The sequence below is a fragment of the Squalius cephalus genome, assembly GCF_949319135.1.
Source record: "Squalius cephalus genome assembly, chromosome: 13".
NCBI lineage: Eukaryota > Metazoa > Chordata > Actinopteri > Cypriniformes > Leuciscidae > Squalius > Squalius cephalus.
In genome coordinates this window covers 17699604-17718819 of record NC_137134.1, presented here as the reverse complement: position 1 = coordinate 17718819, position 19216 = coordinate 17699604, and the positions used below count along the sequence as shown (strand labels likewise).

Below are 19216 nucleotides of genomic sequence, written 5' to 3'. Positions count from 1 at the left end.
TTAATTACATCATTAGGGGATTTAAATATGTGTAGACTGATTAATAAACCTATTAAGTATAAAAAAATGTCAACATAATTCTCGAACTGCTGCTATAGTTTTACTGTGTGGCCTGTCAGTGTCCACTAGAGGGCAGATTAACATACAAATGAAATGTCAAGCAAGCGGATAAAGAAGATTAAACTGAGGCACAAGCTTCGGTTTACACCCTACATTCTTGGCCGGACCTTTAAAAAAGTGTGTATTACTAATTAGAATAGTAATCTGCCATTATATCCTGATGTGAGTGACGTCAATTATAGCCAGCTATCAGCTATAGTGTTTTTAAACTAGCCTACATTATGAAAGCATTTGAACGTCACACATCTATGAAGCATTCGGGAATTAAACTATTAAAATGTTTGCTATACCCTAGGTGAACCACATAATGTGTATAGCTAAGTGCGTAGGCTACTATTTAGGTTTTATTTATGTAACCTAATTGTAATATCGTTTCCATAACGTTAAGTAGACAAAAATTGTTAGGCCTAGCCTTTGGGGTGTGGCGATGTTAACGTGCTAGAAATAAGTTAGGTGTTCCCTTAACTTTAAAAAAAATACATTGTTTTGTGTCATATATATAGGCCTATCATATTGGCAGAGGTGTGTTCAGACAGTCAACTAAAAATATCTATCTATCCATCCATCCATTTATTCTCAGAAATAGGGCTACTTGTAAATCACAACATGTCCAGGAACAGATGTAACGATGAATGTGACAGATACATGTAGTAGAATGAATTGACCAATTTAATATATGAAATGATGTGCAATAAAAATAGCCTATGTGTGTGTCATGCTCAAAGTGCAGAGATTTATATCCAGGCAGCGCGACTGCGCATGCGCCTCACACTGTCAACTCAAGGTGTGACACGGCGAGAGAGAGAGTACACAAGCGCGAGTGGGAACACAGTGGCTTTATTTTTGGGAAAGGAGTGGATGCGTCCTCAAAAATCTGCTGAAGGGCTGGATACAAGTCTTTTCTTTAACAAAAGCAATATGTGCACCTACGCGGCACTGCCGTCAGCATTTGAAGTTCTAGATATATAAAGTCGTAAAGGACACGAGTGTTTCACCGTCACCTATGAGCTGAAGCGGAGCACGAGCACGAGCAGCGCAGGTAGAACAGCAGAGCCGGAAGAACTCGCAATACTGGTCGCGTTCACTTTGTTTTTCTTCTTCCAAGTGGATTATCTTTGACATTATCTCATAAATGAAGTGACTTTTAAAGTGCTAGTTTTAAAGTGCATCCGAGCTTAAGAAATAATGCCGGACTTGAGGAAAAAGAAACTCTTCGTCCTGGTTGACGTGCTGTGTGTAGTTGTAGGTAAGCGAGTTCAATGTTTCAACGTTCAGTGTCATATTCTGAAGTTCATTTACAAAACTTTCTGCTACAAGTTGTTGTTTGAGGGCTTTCACCACGTTATTAATTTCTTTAGTGGGATTTGTCTTTTTAAACAATATCTTAGGCTATGTAACTGGGGTGTTGACAAATAACATACACTGACTTTTTTAATCAACAAAATTATTTTAGGAGAAATTATGTATTTTATAAGGAACTTTGAAAGCTTATTTTCAGTTTGTGCTTCATGACAACAATACGTAAAATATGCAAGTATGTAAAAACAGGTTTATGTTTAACCTGTGTATGTGCAAGAGAGACTCGGATAATCTGATTTACCGATTTTTTTTTTTTTTTTTGCCTGTATAATTTATAAATGTATACTAATGGTTATTAGATCATTTAAAATGATTTCTGAACAGTGGTTATTAATAGATATTTAAACATAAAATATACTTTTGTTGTGAGAGTCAACATTGGTCAGTTTTTTTTTTAATCAGGTTTGTTTTTCTCACAAATTCACAACCTTGCAATATTGCCTTGGCTTTGTACTAAACTGCAATATATATTTACAACTGATCTGGAAGTGTATTTGACTTTTGCAGATATTTCATGTATATTATCTTATTGCAAAAACAGGTGCTTTAGGTGACAGTGGCCATGTGAGGGGCCTATCTTTAGAAGATTTTCATATTTAAATATGTATTTGGAGGTGTGTTCTCTGTGTTGAATGCTGAGTTGCATTCGTCTTTGCTTCTTTTCCTGGATTTTGCACGTTCGGGAAGTTGAGTATTTGTTTATGGAAATGTGATCCAAGCCTGTCAGTATTTCCCACTGTGTTTGGCAGCCTGTAGTGCCACAGAAATGTTCCTCATCTTGCATTTTTGGCTTTATTTAGGGGTTTGCTTGCAGACCAACTGTGAGACAAGCTCAATGACCATAAACATCCCAACACAGTCACATTTACGGAAAGATTCGACTTGCTTCAGTGCTAAAGCGAGTGTGAACCATCATGACCATTACTTCCTTTGGAAACACTGAGTTTGAGCCCGTTTTTTTTAACCGCGTGAGGTAACCCTACTATGAGGAGATGAAGTTTCTGCACCTGCCCTTTGAAGTCTGTGTTGTGTCTGTGTTCTCCAACCTTCAGACCTTCACAAGGTCTAGAATGTGCCCTAGGCATGATCCTTCACCTTTACACCTTTACCATCAGGTGCAAGTGTCTCTCGTTTTGAAATGATCCATGTTGTAGATAGGGATGGACAATATTGTCCATCTAGTCTATAAAGGGCATCAGATGGTTAGGACAATTTCAGATGTTTCTTTTCTTGCATTTAGGCTATAGGAGGCTCAATGACAAATGCGAGAAAAGGGAAATTCTTCTTAAAATCTAGTTTAAAATGGATGTGCCACATTCTTAGTGTAAGATATGAGATGCATATGATTTTTAAATTCCATTTTCAGCAAACGTTTAAATGTAGTCACTCAAAAAAAAAAAAGTCATGTGGTGCAGTGTTGTTATAGTAAACTAAGACTATTATATTTTTTTAAATAGTTTTCGTTCATTTAAATAAAGCTGAAAATAAAAACAAAAAATAGATTAAGAATTATATGACTTTTTTTAATGTTTTCTTGCCAAGTTAAAGTACTAAAATTACTAAAACTGAAATAAGCAAAAAACTAAATAGTAGATCTGCATGATTAATTGTCGGACAAAATGGCGTATTCGGCGGATGGCGAATTATGATTGGTCAGATCGCATGTCAATCAAACCCCCTGTGAAGGGTGAAATGACAATGATTCAACTGTCTATTAAGAGTCTTTTTAATAGTTTCATTATTTCTGTGTTAAAATAATTGAGATTATCACAGAAGTACTGGGATAAAAGTTTACAGTGTGAAAAAAAAGGATAAATCATCTTTTGAAAGTAACTTGACAATTACACCAGTAGGTGGTGACAAGCAACTGCTAAATTTATTTGTCATTGAATCATTCAATCAAGAGATTCTTTCAAAAAATCTGATTCATTCAGTAATGAAACAAGTGAAGTGTAAATGAGTGAGTCATTGAATCATTCATTCAAACCATTAAGAGTTTACATAAAAAGACCAACAATATTTTTCGTACAACAGAATAATTTACCAAATATGAACATTCCGTCACTTTTACAAACCTTATTAAAGAATTTCCAACTTGTTGTAAATATATTCAAATGTACTGCTTTCTGCTAGAAATTAATGTAATGTATGGGAGAAAGGGCACAGCTAAGAAACCCATAACTACATTATGTATGGATAGTTTGGGTTCTGACATAAAAGATAGTTCAAAGTCCTATACATTTGAGACATTTGGCCTTGAGGTAATGAAAGTACAGAAAGATTTACTGCAGCACAGGTGGAAATATTCAGTCATTTTCAAATAAACATCAGCCTCTCAGATTGCTGTATTACTAACAGAAAAGTCCCTGAATCCAGTTGACTGCGAATTTCGGTAAGTGTTTCAGGGACTTAATATCCTTTTCCCAGCCCTGTATTTGACATTCAATCCAGCCCACCACCCTCTGCTTCTCTTTTTCTTCTGTCTAAGTAAACTTTCCCTCCACACAAACACAGTCTGGCTTTTGGTTTCGCTCACAGGCTAACGGTGTGTATTTTAATGCTGCCTTTCTTTATGATATTTTACATCATCAGTCATTAAGTACTGACAGAAAAAAAAGTTGACATTTAATATTCTGCCTCTGTTCTTCTGTACTGATACAGCAAGTCAAAGCCATAAGATCAGCATTTTACTTCAGTGAAAGTGAAATTGTTGAGAATTATCTAAGCTTATCTGTGGCAATAAAAAACTGAGCATTTGGCCCAGTACTGAAGGACTTTCCAGGCCTTCCTTCCAGGTAGTGTATTTTGGTATGTTTTTAATAAAGCTTGTTATTTCTTAACGTTCTTAACATTATATTGTGAAATTGTTTCACTCTTCTAAACCTCACTCCGATTCGGGTCACGGCACCAATGTAACTTCCCCGGTTCTACTCTCATTGCTCCAAGCAGGATTCGAACCAGCATTTCCGGCATGGGAGGCGGGTGCACTAACAAGATGCTAAAGACCACTGCCTCTAGTGTCAGTCGCTAGTGCGCCTCTTGAGGTCAGGGAAGTGAGGTTTACATGCACAGCTCTTGCTAGCTGGCCTCTGTTACACTCACCCCTCTAAACCTCACTCCCATCCGGGTCACGGCACCAATTGACGTGTTTCCACTGTCGGCCCAAAATCGATCATGCTAGTGCGTGCCAGGGCCAGTTGCGTTTCCACTGTCACTTCCAGGGCTTGATCGGGCCTCCTCAGGGTTTCCTCGGGCCAACAGCCAGGGGTTATTGGCCCACCTAATACCTTGGTCCAAAGCAAGCCAACTGGGGCTTGAGGAGAGTTCATGAACAAAGGCGGAGTCAGGAGAGGGACAACACTGCTGCTCATCTCCCATGCTTCATATCAGACTACCAGCTAATTCCAACATTTAAGACATTTAAAACAATTTTCAGCTCAAAACTCACTCCTGTTTTCTGCTCGTGAGCTCCCTCTGTTGCTCCAGCTGAAACAATAACAGTATAGTGAGATGGAAAAGATCGCACAAACCTCCTCAGATCCCATAATTTCATGGAAAATAATGATAAAAAAGAAATAATGATAAATACGGGTTGATTGAGCATGATTGATGTGCAGTCCTGACACAAATTAATAAATTACTGTCACTGTGAAAAAATTATAGCGTAAATTATTGGTCAAATATCGATGCTTAAGTCTTTAAGTAAAGACCAAACGTCATGTTAATTTTACAATCTAGATAGTTTTCAGTCTGCTAGCTTCACCATCCTGGTGATGTGGGATTTGTGACGTTGTTCTCTGAAGGCGTGTTTTAGAGTAGTGCTGTGGGGCTACTGGCCCGACAGTGGAAACGCAAATTGATTTTGACCTCGGTGCTTGAGGTCCGAGGCTAGTGGCCCCACCTGGCACATTGTTAGCACAGGCTCGCATTGGCCCGAAAGTGGAAAAGCGGCTAACTTAACCCCTTCATTTCTACTTGCACGACTCCGAGCGGGATTCAAACCAGCGTTTCTGGCATGGGAGGCAGATGCTATAACAAGGACGCTAAAGACCACAGCCACAGCCTCTTGTGTCAGTCTCTAGTGCGCCTCTTGAGGCCAGGGGAGTGAGGTTTACCAACACTGCTCTTATTAGCTGGCCTCTGTTAAACTGTTTTAACAGGCACCTTTTTACATTTCATTTTATTGGTATTTTTAACAATTTTCTCAACACAAAGATAATTGTTATATTGCTCACAGGACCTATATGCAGATCCTTTTATCCAAAGTGTGAATTTTACGAATGAAGAATGCTACAGCGAGCAATTAATGTAAAGTAGTAATGAAACATGAGTGCTGCGATACAACATATTTTCAAAGTGCAAGCTAGGACAGAGATGGAGATATAGACTATGCGTGACAGTTAAATAGTAAAATGAACAAAAAAGAAAAGTAAAAAAGCCAGCTGTTCCGGTATAAGGTTCCACCTGCAAGGAATAGTGAAGGTTTTTAGCATCATATCATTGCGCAATAACCTATAAAGACATATTGCCACACGATTTGGATTCATTCCCTAAAACTACTGGGGAAATATGGGAGAATGACAAGAACAATTGCAGGATGTTGGGACCGTCATTCTTTATATTTCAGGTCTTGGATAAACTTGTTCAGAACCGTCTGTGTGGGATAGCAATTGCAACATCAACAAAATTGTTCAGATATTGGTCACATCATTAGACCATTAACATAATGATGCTGTTACATTAATCACAGAAGCTATTTTTAAAGCAAAACACACTTGCTAAACACTATTAGCGTACCAGCTAACCTGTTTCCCTCGCAATATTATACATTTCCATGGTTTCCAAGAGTGTAAATCACACACTAGCATTAGCGTGGGGAGGTAGAGGGCTGGGACGGATAGACTTTGGTGTATGGTGAAAGAAAAGAGGAGGAGGGCGGGTGTTTCTTCTTGAAGTAGGATTCCAGACTCTCCTGCGAGGTTGTACGCTCAGCACATAGCTTCCAAATGAGTCAGGCGTCCTTGCCAAACTACCGCGCAGGGAGTGCTGCCGGCAGACAGACCGCCCTCAAAACTCTCACTTAAGGGGCGACAGGCTTGTATTTTCGTAACACTTATGATGGTACTCCAGAAAACCCACAGAGAAAGTCAAGAACATCTCATTTTCATCTTCAGAGTAGAAACCCGAACGTGATCTTTGTGGGTTTAGCCGCAATGAACTGGGTTTCAAATGTTGAAATGAAGCCAGAATGTATCAAGTTAGGTGTTGAAAGCTTAATATATTTGTTGAAATGCCTGAAAATGAGTTAGAATACAAGCGGTCAATAAAAACATAGGGTTTGATAATGAAAGGTGGTGAGCCCATGTCAGGGTGAAGGTCAAAGCCAACCCTAAGAAAACAGGCTACTCCCTCATAGGCTGTGTGGTGTAGACAAAAACAAATGGGATTTTCGCCAGGGTTTTCTTATTTTCAAGTCCTGTGACATTGGAAATGCACCAACTCGTATGTCCTTGAAACTGCAAGCAGTGCAATTCAGATTTACTGTAAACGTATCAGCTAAATGTTCACAGAATTTCAGTTTCTTGGACCAACATTGCCTGTGTTGGGAAAGCTACTTTGAAACTTTAGCTTCCAAAATTACAAACTATTTAATAAGTAGTTAACCATGTAAAGCCTGACATATAAAGTAATAGTCAGAAGGCCGAAGGCAGTTTATTAGACAATCTTTTTTTTTTCTTTGAGTATTTGATAAATCAGAATTGTATTGCTCATATATGATATAGGAGAATATGGAGCTCATATCTGAGAAGTAAAAAAAACCCACACAATTGCAAAAATATGCAATTTGGTGCAGTCGCTGATATTTACATGGCCAAAAAGTAAGATTAAATTCTGATAGCTTGTAAAATCAGTGAGATCTTTATAACAGTATAACAGACCACTTACATAAAATGCATATAAATATCTAAAAACTTAAGATGATATTTAAACAGTAAGATGATATTTAAATGCTCAGTTTTATGATCAAAGCTTAACAAAACATATAATGTAATGCAATACAATGATGATTGAGAGTAAAAAATTCTTTCCTCAAAAGCCTGATCATATATGGATAATCATGTAAACTTAAGTTGCTTCTGTCCAGTAAATGTTTGTCTTGAAATATTACTAACAATGTAAAAGTCATTTTTAGTTTATCGTTTTTTTTTAAGGTTTCACAGCAAAAAGACATGTGTACAGTGTACCACAACCTTAAGGTGAAAAAAATAAAATAGGATTGAAAATAGCTGAGCTATTTTTTTTCTGTATAAGATTTTCTGTGATACACAAAAGTAGTTATTTATAGCAGTGTCCAAGCTGCTCTTTTCCCTTTAATTAAAGTGAATGGTGACCAAGATTTACACACTGACTTTAGTTTGTTTAGTCCTCACACCAAAGCATCATAACTTCAGAAGACTTGGAATATAGTGCACATGTCATCTAAACTACTCCTGTAATGCATATTATTTGTCCTCTTTGAACTTGTACAGTCCCTGGTCCCCATTCACTTTCATTGTAGGAAAGTGAGCAGCTCAGACATTCTGATAAACCTCTGCTTTCCTGTTCTAACTTCACCAATTGGAATAACACAAGGGTGAGTATGGCAATTTAATTTTTGGGTGAACCTTCTCTTTTGTATATGAAACTGTTGGTTTGGTCCAATAATGGCTCTGGCGTTCCTCCAGCGGTGTGAGGGGAAGTGTTTCAAACTCAGTTAACTCAGATTGCCAACAATTATCTTCCTACATACCATAACTGCACATCAGATTGAACCAAATATAGCAAAACTCAGTTCTGCCCTTCATATTTATAGTGTTTGTGAAGGAGGATGCTCCAAACAAACTGGGAAACCATGAATGAATGAGGTGGAGACTACAGGAGTGGCAAGCTCATTTTTGTCTGTGGGATGGGCAAAAGGATGTCAATCCTCAGTCCTTCAACACTTCAGCAATCGCCAACCCAGAAGCATTTTACTCTCTCTTCCCCCTCTTGATTTATTCTCTATATTGCTTTGTTGCAACTCAACTAATGCAACTCAACTCAACTCAACTTAAAATTAGGGTTGCAAAGGGCCTGAAAATTTCCAGAAACTTTCCAAAAGTTTATGAAAATTTCCAAAAAGTCTGGAAACTTTGCAATCGTGGTTAAAATATTTTCAATGTTTTTTTCCATTAGGAGCATGAAGTCATTCATGGTTTACTCCTCGCTTACCATCATGTTATTCCAAAACTATATCACGTCTTTATATTCTGTGGAACCGAGCGCCGCCATATACGATCAAAGATAATGGTGTCCAAGACTGTCAACCAATGTTGCTATTGTTTACTAAAACTAAAACTAATAGAAATCATGGGCATTAAAGATGAAATGTATTCCTATATAAATATTTGGTGGGAAAACTGAAACTGGAACAAAATAGGTTTTCGAAGTGCTAAAATGACTAAAACTGAAATGCATTTAAAATAAAAATAAATATACATATTTAAAAAAAGAAATAAAGCAAAATTACCAAGGCATATACAACATTGCTAAGGCAAACTAAACTGATAATATAAAAAAAAAGCTAATTCCAAATATTATTTGAATATTAGAATAGTATATAAAGAATATTAAAATAACGCTGCTGTTAAGCAAAATTTCCAGTGAATAATGACTTAAATTCCAGGCTGTTTCTCTCACAAAACAATGACTTATGGCTCGGAATATAGAGCAGAAGTTGTATGGTCTTCTTTAATTTGAAGCCTATCCGCTTTCATTGCTTTCTTCAACTTTTTTTCCAAGTAAAAAATGCATGATGTTGGGTAAATGACCGACTTTTAATTAATTAACTATTCAGAAAACATTCCTTTTACTTGCATAGCATGAAGGGGGAAAAACACAGTTCATGGACTCATAAAGAGCTCATACCAAAACGGGGGTCCCTTAATGTTTTGCAGGAAATTTGACTTCCTGTACCTTCAAATGGAACTAATTTGTTTCAGGGAATGGTTGGAGGGGACGGCTGGTGGCAGTTGAGACGAGGTTTGTTTTCAGTGCAGCCCCAATATTGCAATGTGTTGGGTGTCAACTGTGACTTTCTTCAAGACTTCTTGCCCTCTCACTTCTAAGCGCCACATGTCTCCCTACAGTCCTGTTTCATTGCGTAATTAAACGTCCGCCGAGCTCGCACCTGCCAACTGAGGCTTTGAACTCGAACCGTTTGAAGTTCTTTGACCTTTTAATGTACCTTACACTGACTTAATTCCTTGGGAGCACAATCTGGAAAATATTTCAGAAGTAATGCTCATGAATTTCACTGACGAGTACCAGAATATACTGCTTGGCCTTTTTAACTGTGCAGTTGACATTTTAGACTTCGTTCTCGGTGTTTCTAGGTGTTTTAATTGTGTTTGGCATTAATCAATGACAGTTTGAAATAAAAACTACTCCCCAGGGTTCATTTTTTCATTTTTCCATTGACCGTAAAAATCTGTATCAAAAACCTTTCAGTAGTCTTTTTGTTTCCTAATAATGTGTCTCAAGAGTTGAAAAGCCTGGAGAGGAAGAAGGAAAAATGAGACTTAAGTTTTATTGGGCATTTATTTTCATTTGTTTGGAGATTATACAGCTGGCAAACATACAGAAAAGGCCATCCAAGCTTAGCTCCAGATCCTCAGAGTGTCTGAATCTCAAGTTAGTGTTAAAACTGTAGCCATTGTTTGGGGTCTCGAGTCCCTCAACATGATGATCAATGAGGCCTGAGGGATAGTTTATTTTTTTCTTTCATTGCTTGTAAACAGTAAATCTCCGTAATGGCAATAAAACTAGGGGTTTACATTCTGTACACAGATTTTAGCAAGTGGATCACATCCTTTCGAGCTAACTGGTTAACTGAACTATTTAAGGTAAAGTTGTTTTGTTTTTGTTTTCCCAGGAGGTTTGAACAAAAGAAAACAAAACCTATTTGTAAATATTTTAAAAAAAAAGTTTTTGAAATCTGCAAAGCAAAAAAGATCAAAACATATTTGTAAATATTTTCAAAAAAACATTTGTTTTTGTTTTGTTTTGCAAGCTGCAAAACAAAAGAAAACAAAACATATTTGTAAATATAAAAAACACTTGGTTTTTTTTGTTTTGTCTGGTACAAAACAAAAGAGAAAACATTTGTGAATATTTAAAAAAAAAATCATTTGTAAATACAGTGCCCTCCACAATTATTGAACCCCCTGGTAAATATGATCAAAATTGGCTGTAAAAAATAAATCTGCATCGATTATCCTTGTGATCTTTCATTCAAAAAATGTGCAAAATTCTAACCTTTCATTGAAGTAAAAGAATTGAAAGTGGGGGGAAATCACATTATGAAATAAATGTTTTTCTCCAAAACATGTTGGCCACAATTATTGAAACCCCTAGAATTTTTTACGAGTAAAATATCTCTGAAGTATATTCCCATTAATATTTACCTTTTTTAGTACACCAGGGTGACTAGGAACATGAAACTGTCCAGCTATGACGTCGTGTTTCACAGGAGTTTAAATATGAGGAAACACAAAGGCCAAATCCCCTTAATCATCCATCACAATGAGTAAAACCACAGAATACAGTTCTGATGCGTAGCAAAAGATTGTTGAGCATCACAAACTAGAAAGTGGCTGTAAGACAATAGCTAAAGAATTGAAAATCCCCATTTTGACCATCAGGGCAATAATTAAGAAGTTATAACCAACTAAAGATGTTATGAATCTGCCAGGAAAAGGACGTGTGTCTATACTGTCTTAATGCACGGCGAGTATGAAAGTTTGAGTGTCCAAAGACTCTCCAAGGATCACAGATGGAGAATTGCAGAGATTAGTTGAGTCTTGGGGTCAGAAAGCCTAAAAAAAAAATTATCAAACAACCCCTACATCCCCACATGTTGTTTGGGAGGGTTTAAAAAAAAACATCCTCGCTCATCCAAAAACAAATTCCAGCAAATTTAATTGTCAGACACGACTGGATCTTCAAACAACACAGGGTTCTGTGGTCAGATGAGACTAAAACAGAGCTTTTTGGCAGCAAACACACTAGATGGGTTTGGTGAACACAAGGATAAAAAGTACCCCATGTGTACAATTTAATATACCATTGGATCTTTAATGTTGTGGGCATATTTTTCTGCTGGAGGTCCTGGACTTCTTGTTCAGATACATGGCATTGTGGATTCTATCAAATATCAACAGATAAAAAATCAAAACCTGACGCCTTCTGCTAGAAATCTTATAATGGGCCGTGGTTGGATCTTCCATCAGGACAACGATCCAAAACAAACATCAAAATCAAAACAAAAATTTGTTGTGGAGCACAAAATGAAGCTTCTGCCATGACCGTCTCAGTCCCCTGACCTGATGAGTGGGCTGAACTGAAGAGGAGAAGCACCAACATGGATCTGGGAATCTGAAGGATCTGGAGAGATTCTGTGTGGAGGAATGGTCTCTGATCTCTTGTCAGTTATTCTCCAAACTCATCAGGCATTATAGGAGAAGACTCAGAGCTGTTATCTTGGCAAAAGGAGATTGCAAAAAGTATTTAATGAAAGGGTTTCAATAATTGTGGCCAACGTGTTTTGGAGAAAAACATTTATTTCATAATGTGATTTTCCCCCCACTTTCAATTCTTTTACTTCAATGAAAGGTTAGAATTTTGCACATTTTTTGAATGAAAGATCACAAGGATAATCGATGCAGATTTATTTTTTACAGCCAATTTTGATCATATTTACCAGGGGGTTCAATAATTGTGGAGGGCACTGTATATATAAAAAATGTAAGGTTCAAAGCAAAAGAAAACAAAACATTATAATTGTTAAAGAATAAATCACAAAGTTGGGCCACATCTGTTTGAGGCTGGAGTCTGATTTAACAGTAGTTAATTAGAGCTGTTTGACCTGAGGATACAATTTGACCCAGATTTTGATAATTGTGAATCATTGCTCCAAAATTCACAATTGTTAGTTCAATAATATACAGCATAATAAACTAATGACTGTTTTTGGGGCAAGGTTACATGAGCAGTGTGTTTTTATTAGTGCACCATTGAGGATGTCATTATGATGTTTTGTAAATGAGTGTGTGTGTTCTCACTGTCCCAGACCACAGTGTATGGAAATACAGTGTCATTTCAAACACCCTTGTTCTTTGTTTTTGGAATACAAAGACACTCATTTGTTCTTAAGTGACTCTCTATGACTCGATTACTCTTTGTCTCTTGTCGTGACGTGAACGTCTCAAGAATACATTGAAACTCAAACGGACTTGTTTTGGATGTGTATTTTGCCCCATTGCATTTCAACTTTTCTCAAGGATTTAGTTCAACATCTCTAGTGGTAAAACTTCAAAATTAAATTTCAATTAATGAATTTTTAGTTGTCATTCAGCATCAAGATTAACTTGCTAACGTAATTGATTGGTTGTTTTTTCATATGACCCAACAATTCAATTCAGTAAATAATCCATTTTTCTCTCTGTCTGTAAACTGACAAAATACGAGTTTAAAAACTGGTACACTTCTGATTTTCTTGTACAAAATATTTATTTGAGGCAAATTTTTTATTATTATTTCTAGTTGGAATATATTATTCTAAATACTGTTAGTAAGCTCCATATGTACAGATTATGAGCTTGTTGTTTGTATATTTTTAATGGTCCTTGTAGAATAATATTGAAGAATAAACCATGTGTAAATATCACAGTGAGCCCAGAGTTCAATTTTGAGATGGACCTGACCGTCTCTTTCACAAATGCTCTTGTACATTGTAATACCGCAGTGGTATAAATGGCATTTGAGCAATCCTGGATTTGTGTGGGATGCTGCTCAGCCATATTTAGACATAAACTGAGTCAACCATAAGGTCCAGAATCATATTTTTGGCTTGTACCAACAAAAAACATGTTTTCCTGCTGAAGTAGCATCTTCCTGATGTTGACTGGAAAAAACAAGGTCTTTTACATTCTTAGCCTGCTTAAAAATATCTACACAAGTATATTCCATTCAAACAGCAAAACGGTTTTCTGGCAGTTAAAGATATGCAAACTTACTAGAACACTGTGCTATTATATGTCCAGAAAATGGAATTACAGGAAGTAGAATTGCTCCTACTGTTCTCTTTAAGTGCTGTGGCTTAGGATCACGTGGTTGCAGAGTGATTTTGTAACATTTCCAAATGTCCCAAGGTCATTTTCCATTCATTAAAGGATCACGCTGTGGCAACATTCAGACATGTGCATCTCCAGCCACATCAGTCCACCGATCAAGGTGGAAAGGATGTCTAGGCTGTGGGTGTGTACAGGAATGTTTATGATGTGGCACACAACATGTTTTTGGGTTAAGACGGTGTGGTCTGGTGACTTCCTCATAGCTGTGGGATAAATGCGTTTCCGTGTGACTCTGGAAAAAAGAGGTACTATAAATACACGCTGCTTCCATGACTTAATTCAGATGGTGTTCTGAGTGTTACAAAAAAAAAAAGTCTATACAGTCTCATAGTAAATAGTTGAGAGAAAACCAGGTGGCAACCGATCTCTCTTTTGAATCCAACATGGAAGTGACTTAAACTGCAATTCATCAACTGACCACTAGAGACAGGCTCCAAAAGAGAGTCAATCCCATAGACCCCCATGTTAATATGCCCAACTTTACAGCAGAAAATAATATGCTTACAGCCTCGTACAAAAAGTGGTTTTGGTCTCTATAGCTAATTTTGCCCTTCGTGACAACTGTGAGGGGGGTGAATTTTTTTATAACTCATCCATTTAAATTCTATTAAGCCTTAAAGTTCTGCATAATTAAGGGCGTGGCCACTTGAGCGACGGGTGGATTGCCGCTGCTGTCACTACTAGCCGTTTGTCTTCTGTCTGTTAGCGTCACGCGTCACCTCAGCTAATCCCGCCTCTTTGCCCATATCCGGTTATCCGGGAGACGTGCACGGTGACGCGCTGCCAAGATGGCGACGGCCGGCTCCTCCCACTTTGGGTTTCAAAAATGCTCTTCAAAAATCTACGGGTGACGTCATTTTTTTTACAGTCTATGGAGAAAACGCATGTTGTGTAACAGTATATTGGATATTGCATAAGCTCTTAAAGTGACAGCAGCCTAATAAACCTGTCTGTCATGTTAGAACAACAACAAAAAAAACTAAAAGAAAATCACTTGCTGCGCTTGACTGAATAACTTTTGTAACTGTAATTGTAAGTATTAATCTGTATTTTTAATAAAATAACACTGGATAGTCTTCGCATTTGATTACTTACCTGAATACTACTTTTAGACCCACCTGAAAAACTTAAAGCCACGTTTATTTAATTTGTCTCTGTATTATGTTTTATTTATTTGTGCTATCATTTGCAGTTTGTTTATTTGTTCTTATTTTATTACTGACTGTTTACTTGTCTTTTTTTGTAAATTTAGTTCAATGATTCAAATAAAGCCTTCCTGTGCTGTGTGTAAGCTATTACAACAAAATGATATAAAATTATGAGGTATATATGGCAATTTTCCCTGTGATATCGAAAATGGTGTCTAATATCGATACTTTATAATGTAAATGTATTGTGTTTTGGTATTAATGTAATGAGAATGGTTAGGGAAATGTGCTTATGAAAATAATGCCACAATGGAATTTTTTTTTTTTTTTTTTTGGCTATTTAGTTACTTTAACAATAACAAAAAATATGACATCTCACCCATAAATCAATAATTATATTTGATTTAATTATAAATATTTATGCAATTATTTTTTTATTTAATGTATGGTTTTCATAAAAATAAAGGCAGTGTAACAAACATACAATGATGTATATATGTAAATTATATACATTATAATGAAAATAATATAATGTTGGTATTGTTGATATGTATTTGGTTATGAGAAATGGCTGGAAAAAATGTACTTTAATTGTCATGAATATATGGAAATGTTATTTTCTTGAGGTGAAATATGACCCAGACAGGTTCTTTCCAGGTTTGAGGAGATTCACCCTGTATATTCTCCACATTAGTCAACTCATCATTTAGGAAGCAGATATTTATTTCTCTATGTATTTATTTTTTTATCGTCTCTTCTTCTTATTCCTGTAGCTTCTCTGCCCTTCGTTATAATGACCATCGCGTCCCGGCCATACGAGCGAGCGATCTACTGCCAGGACGAGAGCATCGGTTACCCCGTAAGGTCGGACACCATCACGCACGTGACGCTGGCTGCGGTCACCATCACCTGCACTATCATTATCGTGAGTCGCTCATTCATTCATCTCCATCATCCCTCCCATGATCTCATCATCCCTTGAGTCACATGCTGATCCTCAACAAAGTGTCCGTTCATGACTCTGCACAGAAGAGGGGTTTATTATGCACAACAACACAGCATTTTGTGCTCATGGACACATTTATGACAAACCTAATGTAGCGTAACCGTTTTGATCCTTGTTTAAAGCTACAGAAATGCATCACGTTACTTAACTTTTACCTCTTCTGTTCCTCTAGATATCGTCCGGTGAAGCGTATCTGGTGTACAGCAAGAAAATTCACTCCAACTCTACATTTAATCAATATGTATCGGCCATCTATAAGGTGCTGGGCGCCTTCCTGTTTGGGGGAGCTGTCAGCCAATCACTGACGGACTTGGCTAAGTACACCATTGGGCGACCACGTCCAAATTTCTTAGCAGTGTGTGCCCCCAAAGTCTGCAAAGGATACGTGACTGCGATCAACTGCACTGGCAACCCACGTGATGTGACCGAAGCCAGGTATGTCTCTCATCATAAATCCTTTTAACGTTTTGATTTCAGTGAATTTCTGTGAACTATATGTGATTTGTGTGTCGTAGGTTGTCCTTCTACTCAGGTCACTCCTCCTTCGGGATGTACTGCATGCTGTTTCTAGCGGTGAGTGGTGTAACATTTACCCCTTGGGATCAACCAACAGTTTGGGAGTGGGACTATTTGTTTTTGCAACCAATGGGAAATGGGGAAACATGTTTGAAAAATGGCTTTATTTCTGCAGTTTCGTTTGATTTTTCTTGAGTCACTAAAAGTACAGATCTAACCCTCTGGTGCTGTTCAGTCTTTTTTGGCTGAAAAATTTTACGTTTTTTTTAATTTTATTATTACATTTTTTACTTCATCAGAATAGTATGAAACTCGGTACAGGTTTTGGCACTTGCTATGTGAACACACACACACAAAAAGATGGTTAGATGGTCCTGAAAAAAATAGTCACACTTGTACTTGACCGCATTGGAAACAAATGGGAAACAAATTTAATCTAGTGGAAATGTTTGGTACTGCGCCCAAACCAAATCTTACTGAAAGCTCATTGTTTGATCAACCTCAAATTTGGAACAAAACTTGTTTAGATTTATGGCTTTGGTTTTCTCACAGTTTTAGAGTAAAACGTGTTTTGGAAAATATATATATCATATAAAATAAAATATTTAATTTATTTAAAATATTTACATAAAATATTTTATGCATTTTTCATCATAATAAACTTAAACTTCTATAAATTTTGTAAATTTTTTTCACTTCAACAATAATTTGCCATGTGTCTTCTTTAAAAAAAGACCAAATTTTGGTCAAACAATTAAGATTTATGACAGTTTAAGTTGGAAATTTTCAGGTACCAGTTTTAGTAAAATATTAAATACAGTTTTACAAAATATTAAATAAAAAAACATTATCAAACTAAATTATAGAACATTCATTTTATTGAAATAATTAATAATAATAAAAAAATGACCATGCGAGCATCACCTATGGAAGCTTGTTTCCGCCACAAAATAAAACATTTTAAAAGATAATTGCGACTTTTTATCTTACAATTGCGATTTTAGGCTACATCTCGCAATTCTGACTTTATTTCTCAGAATTTCGAGATATAAAGTCAGAATTGACTTTATATCGTGCAATTCTGACTTTATATCTCAGAATTGCGACTTTATTTCTCAGAATTGCGACTTTATTTCTCACAATTCTGACTTCATATCTCGCAATTCTGAGAAAAAAAGTCACAATTCTGACTTGATATATCACAATTGTGAGAAAAAAAGTCAGAATTGTGAGATTAAAAAGTCGCAATTATTATTATTTATTTATTATTCAGTGGCGGAAACAAGCTTCCATAATCACCAGAGGGTTAAATGTGCAGTCACATTTACCATTTTTCAGCAAATTCAGTCATATCAGTATGGATCATCGTGATTGAGAATTCCTTGTGAGAGCAAAAGATTTCTGAATCAGGTTCAAATTGTTCACGCAAATTTGCAGTGTTCGCCAACAGAAAGCTGCCTGGTTTCAAAGAGACTTGTATATGAGCTGTGCTTCATAAAATTTGGTCACATTCGAAAATGTTGCCAACAATTTTGCAGCCAAACCGGTCCACTTGTCAAGTGTAGCATTGTAAGGAGCAACTGTTTTAGCATAGTATAGATATGACGTAAATAGGACACTGAGGAATGGATGGTGTGCGGGTATTTACAATAATAGGAGTTTTTCGTTGCAGAGTTTGCAAAACCTTGAACTAATTTACTGAAACTATCAGAGAATGATGCATCATTCTTAGTACACAATGATTTCCTGATGAACTCCAAAGCAAACGTACAAATGCTAAATGCTAAAAGCTCACTGAGATAAAACTGTTATCGCCATTTGCTTTCGTTATTTCTTCTCAACAAATTAAGTCATTATCGTTCAGCAAATGAAAGACACCTCTTTTTCTTTTCTTTCCCTAGTTCTATGTCCAGGCCAGACTGAATGCGAAATGGGCCCGTCTTCTGAGGCCAACCATCCAGTTCTTCCTGGTGGCCTTTGCTGTGTATGTAGGTTACACCCGCGTCTCCGATTATAAGCACCACTGGAGCGACGTGCTGGTGGGGCTCCTCCAGGGGGCGCTCATTGCAATTCTCATTGTAAGTTAACACTTTTTTTTCTTTTTAGAGCAATTTTACCCAACATTTTTACATCTGTCATCATTTCCTCACCCTCATGTTGTTCCAAACCAGTATGACTTTCTTTCAAACCTCAAACTTTTTTTTTTTACCCCACTGAACATTTCCTTTTCTGGTAAAGTGACCCAAGAGGCCATTCAGTTTAAAATGTAGCATTGTGAGGTCTTTAACTCTTCTACCATTCCTTGTCTCTTACAGGTGCGATACGTGGCGAATTTCTTCAAGGTCCGTCCTTCACCTCAATACTCGAGTTCAGAGGCAGAAGCAGAAGTCGAGGAGCAGAAACACAGCTTTCGAGGTGGACCACCATAACCATTTCGGCTATTACGGACCTGTGTGAGAGAAATGAGAACAAACACTCGCACTACATCTCCCACAAACCACTGGACTGACGGGAGGGGGGCGGAGCAAGACTGCACATGCTCACAATGGTCCTCCTTGAAAAAGCTTTAGTGTCTGTTCCTTTGTTGCAAGTGAGAGAGAACTCTTTATACGTATTTAATCAACTTATTTTAATCAAAACGATTTGCCGCGGATATTAAGGGACTGAATCTGTTTTTTAAATCTGCGTACTGGATCAGGTTTTACGTACAACATGTATCTTTGTTTGAATTGTAAATCATACTGAAATAATGGCGAACCAAACAGAATCCCATATTCTGTGGTTTAAAATGTTGGAAATCATTGCTTGTCTGTATTTTTCCAATATCATGTGCCTTAGTAATTATATCTAGTATA

General features: G+C 36.8%; 1 protein-coding gene across 1 annotated transcript; it reads left to right on the top strand.

The window, feature by feature from the left end:
• The first annotated feature begins 902 nt into the window (after positions 1 to 902).
• Positions 903 to 18856, top strand: plpp2b (phospholipid phosphatase 2b). The gene is made up of 6 exons (XM_079889801.1): positions 903 to 1366; positions 15613 to 15764; positions 16018 to 16280; positions 16361 to 16418; positions 18263 to 18439; positions 18677 to 18856. Exons 1-6 carry the CDS (start codon positions 1306 to 1308, stop codon positions 18788 to 18790), a joined length of 825 nt encoding a protein of 274 aa, XP_079745927.1. The 5' UTR covers positions 903 to 1305; the 3' UTR covers positions 18791 to 18856.
• The last annotated feature ends 360 nt before the right edge of the window (positions 18857 to 19216 follow it).